The sequence below is a fragment of the Lathyrus oleraceus genome, chromosome 4 (assembly GCF_024323335.1).
Source record: "Lathyrus oleraceus cultivar Zhongwan6 chromosome 4, CAAS_Psat_ZW6_1.0, whole genome shotgun sequence".
In the NCBI taxonomy this organism is placed as follows: Eukaryota; Viridiplantae; Streptophyta; class Magnoliopsida; order Fabales; family Fabaceae; genus Lathyrus; species Lathyrus oleraceus.
In genome coordinates, this window is record NC_066582.1 from 457,155,831 (window position 1) to 457,164,691 (window position 8,861).

The following is an 8,861-nucleotide window of genomic DNA, read 5'->3' on the forward strand; positions in this document are numbered from 1 at the left end:
AAAATAAAATAGCAAATAAAAGTAAATAGAGAAGATGAAAAGTTTTAGGTAATATGAGTGAACATGCTAAGAAAGGTGTATGATTGGATTCTTTAACAATTCTGACATGATCGTGCAACAACTTATTTCAAAATATTGATTATCGGTTCTTAGGGTGTTTACTCTTAAGTCCTTAATGAGAAAACATTTAAACATTCAAATTAAATCCTATGTCCATAGTGAATTAAATATTTTAAGCATTACTTTATCAAAAATAATCTGGTTTCCATATGGTATCCCTAGTCCTAGGTGATATCCCTAAAGATTAACCGTAAATCATACTTAATTTTTCTAAAAGGGAAAGCATTAAGAACAAATTGAAAGTAAATCAAATATAATAAAAAATTTGTTACAACAAGGTTCAAATTGAAATCATTAATAAATCTGAATTAGGGACACCCCCTAGCATTGGGGGGTAGTTACTCATAATATCAAAGAAAAACAGAATACAATATGTAGAGATTACAGATAATTAGATGAAATTAAGTATTTAATCACTTAGGGTTCATGAAAATCTTGATCATTCGCAAAAATTTGAGTTCTCCAGCCTTTAAAACGTGTTCTTGCAATGAAAAATCATCCAACCCTTGGAAATTTGTGTTCCCTGACTAAATAGGGAAATTCTGGGCTTTTTCTAATTTGGGTCATGTTATACGCGTATTTCCCTCTCTAATACGCGTATGACCTTTTTTTTCATTACATCATATGTGTATGGCCCAGGGTAAGGCATATGGCCTGCTTGAACCCGTACGCGTAAGGGTTTATTCTTGACATGGTGGTCAGGGTTGATAGCCCTCATACACGTATGGACCACCTGATACGCGTATGGGCAAGGAACTAATTTTTATACCTTCTCTGCTCTTACTCATATAGCACATGGTGGAGAGGAGTGGCCATACGTGTATGAGCTCCCTCATACGCGTATAGGCAGAAGATGTTCATTTTTCTCTTTTTTCCTTTTACTCATATATTTTTTATGGATTTTTCAATGATCATTTTCCTTTTGTCTCTTCAGACCTGTAAAGACAAAAATAACTACCTTAAACGCGTAAAATATCTCATAAACAATAAACCATAGCAAATCAAGACATGACAAAAATTTACTAAAAACATACTTAAACTACTACAAAACCAACAGTAATTCACATGCTTTTGACATTCAAATGATGATTTATATAACACAAGTGGTGAGCGATCAGAGATCATAAACTGACCTAATTGAGAACCCACCAATAGGATCATGGATCAAAACCCAGTCATCCTCAATAACCGCCTCATTAATAGAACTGATCAAAGCTCCAAGAAGTTCTTCTTCCAAAACTAGCAACCTTTGCCTCCATTTAAACTCCTAGACCAAAATGTCACCCTTCCAAGACCCCGTACTTTCCATCTCATGAAAATTCTACTAAGAGATAATAAATAACCTCTCAAAAAGCACACAAAGGCGATCAGTCACAACCCACAAACCATACTAGAATTGGGTCTTTAGCTCATTCCCTACCACCTTCAAGATGGAAGAGGCAAACCAATAAGGAAAATCCGGAGTCTTAGATCCAAGGAGAAAGACATCATTCCACTAGTGGAGACACGCCTGAGACCCCTAGCATGTCCTCATGCAGAGACTCGCGATAGAAGGACCATACATATCCATGATTATATCTTTCCACAACGACGACAGGTCTTCTAAGAGCCTTCATCGCTATTTATTCAAAATGTCCAAATTTAAAAGTCTTAAATCCTTGGCCCTTAATCCTCCCAACTTTTTAACTTTACAAACATCCTCCCACTTTACTAGTGACCTTTATCTCACCTTTAGATTCCCCCAAAGGAATCTTCTTTGCAACCCAACAATCTGAAGATGAGAAAAACATATGAAACGGGTTGAATTGTGTTATTTTTTTCTTTCTTTTCTCAAAATCTCTTATCTGAATCTGGGCACAAAGTCTAAAATCTGATACAGAGTTAAGTGATTGCAATAGATAAAAACTTGTTCAACTTAGAGATGGAAATAAAGAGAGACACGAGAAGATCTATCCTGGTTCCTCCTAGAAACCGAGAGTAGTCCAGTCCCCTTGCACTTCCAAGAGATTTCACTATAATCACAACTGATTACAATTTGCTCAAGCACAAAAGTAATATACTTCTAATGCTCAAGCACATAGCAAGATACTTCAAATTCTCAAGCACTAAGCAAGAGACATCAAATGCTCAAGCACACAAGCCAGAAACTTCTTACAATCTAACTTACAAATAAAAGATTGTTTGTTTCTTACACTTGATATACAATCAAATGTGTAAACAAAATACAACACAATAAGACTCTGTAAGACTTAAGAGTTTGTAAGATATACAAATGATAAGAAATTCTAAGTTAAACTGTGATTTTTGTTTGATAGAGTATCATCTATTTTATTCCCAATGGTTAGTTGTTCTTTCTTCAAATCTTCAGCTCCTTATACAGAGAGATAGAAAAGAGTCGTTGAAGAGAATAGCTAGCACAAGTGAATCTTGGAGAAGCTTGATCAGAGACGTTAGAATGTTACTTGATATGGTTAATCCTTTTGAAAATATATTTGAAATCCCTTTGCTTCAAGAGGAACTATCTGTTGCATCCCAATTGTCTGTGAAGACTTTTGTTTAAATCTTCACGTGATCAGAAGAAGAAAAATTGCTCTTTGAGTCCAAAAGTGACATATTAGAGTCTTCTCGATACTTGCATTGACTGACCTCAGAGTCTTATAGGGACCTATCAGAGTCTTCTTGATCCTCGCGTTGACTAACTTTAGAGTCTCAGGTTCTGATCCTTCAGAGTTTGAGTCTTCAGAGGTTGATTTTCTTCAAAGTCTGGTCTTTAGAAGTTGACCTTCTTCAGATTCTAAGACTACAAAGTTTGGTTCTGATCCTTCAGATTCTTGATCTTTTAGCTTCTTTTTAAATGTTCATTTTTAGTATTAGAAATCACTTTATATCAAAAATTTTAGACTATGGTTATTCACACTTGAACATATGTTAGTATACCTAATTGTTCTTTAAATACTTTGTTTTCATCAAAATCTTAAATATATAGAACAGACCAATTTTGTTCCAACACGATCTTTTTCCAAACCGACACATGAATCTTTATAAAAGAAAGAAAGAAAATTGGAATTGAGTTAAGCATCAAAATTTGGAGGACCATTCAGCCCCAAAGGCTCACAACCCTATTCTTCCAACAAGATAACTGCTTAGTAGCCAACTTCACAAGAGGCTCCCAAGTACCCTTTCACTTTGGTCTTGCACCCATCAGGAGGCCTAAGTACTTAAAAGGGAGTGACCCCACTTTACAATGCAAAAAGCTTTTTGCATACTCCAAAAAGACAACCCCCCCCCCCAACATTAACATTATAGATACAACTCTTAGAAAAAATCACGTTAAGACCTGAGGCCAACTCAAAACTCTTAAGGATTAACTTAATACTCCACACGTTATCTAGTGTTGCTTACCCCTAAACAAATTGTTTCATTGGCATACTTGAGATGAGACACCACTAACCCTGTTGAACCAACTTTGAACCCATAATACACCCCTATAAAAACAGCCATCTAAATAGTAGCGTTGAGACCCTCGACCACGAGAAGAAAAAGAAAGGGAGCTAAAGGATCTCCTTGCTTAATCCCCTTATGGATATTAGTCTCCTCTGTCGTGCAGGAACTCACCAAAACTGACAAACTTTTAGAAAAAAATACATGTTTTCATCTAAGTCATCCATTTCTCATTAAACCTTAATTTCATTAGCATATAGTCCAAAAATGCCAACTAACCAACTCATAAGCCTTCTCAACATCCACTTTAAATATAAAAGCATTCCTTCTTTAAAACCTTGGCTAAATTAATTACCTCATTAAGAGCCACCACCCAATCAAACAACTGACTTTTTCTAATAAAAGTTTATTATTCAAGAGCAATCAACTTACCAATCACCTTAGCCAACCTAACTTCCATAACTTGGGCAACAAGCTTGTATAAAGACCCAAGAAGAGAAATAGGCTTAAACTCTCCAAACTCCAAAGAATTTTCTACCTTAGGAATGAGAGCAACAAAGAAAGACGTGGGTCTCTTAGGAAGAACCTCATTCTTAAAAAATTGATTGAACATTATACATACATCCTCTTTTATTTTTGGAAGAGGTGTGAATCATAAAACCTAAAGAGCTCTCGAAGTTCTTAAGAAGCAAGCAACATGTCCTTCAACCCCCTTTAAAGTCAAATCTACCTGCTTCGCTACAATATCTCGGTGCTCAATTTTATCAAAGCATCAGTTAATGTTAAACTCAGTATTCTCAAACACCTCTTTATTCCACATTTTCAGAACAACTTTGAGATCTTTAAGTTTATCCTTAAGAGAACAAGTTATTCAACTTGCCTTAGAAAGGAAACCTCTAGAAGTCCTCACCACGTATACAAAACTAGCATTACCCGACAAAAAGTTATTAATCATAAATGGATTAGGCCCATATACCTTAGTAGAATACTTAAGCACCCAAGCGCGGTGATTTGATACATCTCTAGAGAGTTCCCAGAAGCAACCTTGCCCCCACCCCTCCTCCCAACTTATCGAAACTAAAACCAAGTCCAACCTACTCATCAACACCCCATTAGAGTAATACCAAGTAAACCTTCTTCCTAGTAACGACACATCCACCAACTCCATATCATCAATAAAAACCCTAAAGTCCAGATATTCAACCAACCCAGACTCCTTGGGCTCAATACTAACCTTATTCCTAACCTAAACCAAACGGGTCCACATAATTCTTTTATCATCCAAGGAACACTTAGAGTAAACATTAACCACAAAGCACAACCTAGAATGGGCACCCGACTCTAGCACAGACCAAGATAATCAAGACGAGAGAACAAGAAAAATACTTTACCTGTCATACCGTACCAGATAGAAATATGATTAATATATCTAAAAATAAGGTTAATTAAGTTAAACACATGATTAATTCAATTGATATTACAAAATATTAATTTATATAGTTAAATTAATTATAATTTTAATTATAAATTAAATTAATCAATTATTTAACTAACTTAATCACATTTTCACACCTAATTAACTAAGGATCGTAATGGTATAAAAAAAAAGAGGACTTTTAGTTCTTCCCCTCAAATTGACAAAAAAGACTTTTACTAACTCCCCCCAAAAGCTACGGTGAGAGTGATTCCAAGAAGCATAGGACTTTTACATCTATATAAAAGCCCCATTTTTCCTAACGAAATCACTCATTAAATTCCCATTACTTTATAATATACATCTCTTCCAAAGTCATTTTCTTCATCCACCCTTCTTCCCACGTTTACCAACTACAACAACAACAACAAAAAAAAAATAAACTCCCTTAACAATGGAAACCAACAAGAACATGAATCAAACAACCCCCACAACCATGGAATCCGAGTTCGAAGATTTACTACCAGTGATGGCAGAGAAACTTGATGTAGAAGCCTTTGTATCCGAACTCTGTAACGGTTTTAGGCTTCTAGCAGACCAAGAAACAGGTCTGATAACAAGTGAGAGTCTTAGGAAAAACTCAGCGATGCTTGGTATGGAAGGAATGAGTAAAGAAGATGCAGAAGCTATGGTTCAACAAGGTGATCTTGATGGTGATGGAAACTTGAATGAAACTGAGTTCTGTATATTGATGGTTAGGCTTAGCCCTGAAATTATGCAAGATGCTGAAACTTGGTTGGAGAAAGCTATTGAGGAACAGCTAAGAAATTGAATCTTTGAGATGAGTTTTGTTTTATCCTTCTTGTGATCAATTCAAGTAAAAAAAAATATGTGGGAAATTGTGTAACTCATGTTTGTTCTAAAGGATGTTTTTCCTGCATTTTTTAGCTCATTATGTAAATACTATTATTTTCTAGTTTAATAATCTTTATCAAACACTTATATAAATGGATACATATAAACATCTATAGTATAAATGTTTATGTATTAAACCGATAGATTTTTTTTGAGAACTTGTGAAAATAAATTAAGTTTTTATAAAATTTGTGTTATTCATTATGTTAGTTAATAGAAATTTTTACCCAAATAATTACCTTTTTTTTTTAAATAAATTTCTATAATATCCATTTTTTTATAGATATTTTTCAAACTAATGCATTTTTAAATAAATAAACTTAAAACTTAAGTTGATGTCTGGCGAATTGGCAACTTCACTTAAAATTTTAGTTGTGACATCAATTGAATTAGTAATTGTATGTGGTGGTGTCAATCCAATTGGCATGTGCGTGCAAGAGTTAAATGGCGGTGTCAATTCATCTGACACTTATGTGTATTGTAATTTTTTTTATACAAACACTAAATTATACATAAAAAAAACTAAATAATAAATATTAATATTTAATTTAAATTACTTTTACATAAAAAACAAAAATAATACTAATGAAGACAATTGGGTTGATCATATCGATCATCGATTCTACACCCTCTGACTATCCTAATTCGCCGTGCTCGTTGTTGATGCACTTCATATATTTCAAAATTTAAAACCTCATAAACATCATCACTAAATTCCCTAAAAGGTTCCGGGTGGAATAGATTGATCTATATAAAACTCCATAATTTATAGTGTTTTAAAGTTTATCTAATACTCTAAAGAACGAGGAGGAAAACAAAAATATCTTCTTAATTTGGCATACGGACTGATATCTTAATCGGTATATGGAGAGATCTAATTTTTTGTTGATGGTGGTGGCTCTTTCATTTAAGATCTAGTTAGGATGGTAAAACAAACTTGGTTCATTGTACATATTTGTTTTCCCCGCACTTTAGTGCGGGGTGAATTAATAAATTAAATTTTTATCCTTTAGTATGTTTGTCTCGTCCTGTATCATTTTTTCTCAGACTTTTGCGGACACTGACATTAATATATTTTTTGTATTTTTAGATTTAAAATGTGCAATGTTTGTAGGTTCGCCTCGCCCTCACTTTTAGTGCAAGACAGGAAAAAAATTTAGACTCTCACTTTCAACTATGTTTGCCCTACCTCGGCCTATTTTTTTGCGGGACGGACGTGTCCGTTTGCCACCCTTAAATCTAACTTTTCCTCTGCGGGATTGTTCCTACTTCGGGCTTCGCGGTCTGGTACTTCTTTGGACTTTGCACTCCGGTATTTCTTTGGTTTCTATGTTGGGCTTTGTGATCCGATATGGGTGGTTCCTACTTGACCATTTCTTAACACACCATATACGTTTCTACCGCACCACACGAATTTCCATAAATGCCCCTTGTTTCCGAAGATGTATCTCCGGACGCATCCAAGCACACACTCAAGTAAGACCATTCAAAGTTATGCCTTATTATTTGATTTATTTTATTCCGGAGATGCATCTCCGAAAATTTTCCCTAGTTACATTTCCGTAAGTCAGACAAATCAGATCCAAAAACAAGGAATTTTTTCAAATTGAAATTAAGATTCATAAAATAAAATTAGAGTTACATAGATAAGCTCAACATAAAATGCAACATTACACTTCAATATTCAGGTGGACGCTTCAACATCTTTAGAATATCTTCGACCGATCTTGAAATCGTCGCTTCCAACTCGAGCGGAACTTTTGTTTCGAAACGGAAAAACGTATTCCACATAACTCATACATCCGCTTGCGTCTTGAGCTCAAATTTTCTAAACTCAATCTTCAATCTGTTGCCAATTGATGGTGAACGGTATTCAAGCTTCACAATCTTTCGATCGTCTCTGTAAGGTAGAAGATAATGGATTATGCCTTTGATATCTTCGAGGGAGGTGAAGTCGTTGAGCTTGAACGTGTGTCTGGTTGTAGAGCTGGAGAACGAGACATTTGCTACATATTAGTCAATGTTTAGTTGCGACATTTGAGAGTTTGTGTGAAATATAACATAAGAGCATCTTAATTTATAGAAGTTATAGATTAATATGGATCACTCAATGACTGACGTGTTGATTCTAGAGATATATCTCTGATTCGGCACCCTATCATTTTATTACGGAGATGCATCTCCGGAATAAAAATAATCCAATTTATAAGGCGCCTCTCAGAATAGTCTTTGTTAAATATGTAAGAGGTGCGTCCGAAGATGCATCTCTGAAAATATGGGGCAGTTTTTAAATTTTACGTGATACAGTAGAAACATATAAGATATGTTAAGAAATGTTCTTCCTACTTTGTGCTTTGTGGTCCTGTACTTCTTTTGTTCCTACTTTGGATTTTGAAGTGTGACACTCTTTGTATTTTTTAGCCTTTGTAGTTTCGATGTGGCTTTCATTTGCCTAACTCTTTTTATTTACTCCCTCCGTTTTTTATTAGAATTTAACTGATATGCATTCACAGTGTAAAAAAATTTTACATGATTAGTTAATCATAACCTCTGATTAATTTGAATTTTTTTATTTTCATTTTAATCACTTGAAAAATAATACAAACGGATGATTGTAATATATTGGCAGTGTAAAACTTTTTACACTAACATTGCATAACAATTAATCTCTTTTCATTATAGGTCATTTTGTAAAAAATTATACTACAATATAAATCACTTTATACTACCAATAAATAATTAATTATATTTTTCTTATTCTATTTATAAAAATTTATTATTATCTCTCATTTTAGTTATGTAAAATTTATATCTTCATATCGTTAATGAAAAATAATTTTATAAAAAAATTCAGAACTTCTCGTTTTAATAGAACAATCATTATTTTTTTTAATATTATAAAATATTCAAAACGATTTATAATAAAAATTGAGAGAGTATATTCTATTTTTTGTATAAAAAAAAAAAAAAA

General features: G+C 33.7%; 1 protein-coding gene across 1 annotated transcript; it reads left to right on the plus strand.

The window, feature by feature from the left end:
* The first annotated feature begins 5,192 nt into the window (after positions 1 to 5,192).
* LOC127076107 (calcium-binding protein KIC) lies at positions 5,193 to 6,033 on the plus strand. Its single transcript, XM_051017674.1, has one exon. The coding sequence runs from the start codon at positions 5,430 to 5,432 to the stop codon at positions 5,805 to 5,807; it is 378 nt and encodes a 125-aa protein (XP_050873631.1). The 5' UTR covers positions 5,193 to 5,429; the 3' UTR covers positions 5,808 to 6,033.
* Positions 6,034 to 8,861: the final 2,828 nt, after the last annotated feature.

Excerpts from the sequence above, each read along its gene's own strand:
- LOC127076107 (XM_051017674.1), top strand. The coding sequence starts at position 5,430 with ATGGAAACCAACAAGAACATGAATCAAACAACCCCCACAACCATGGAA.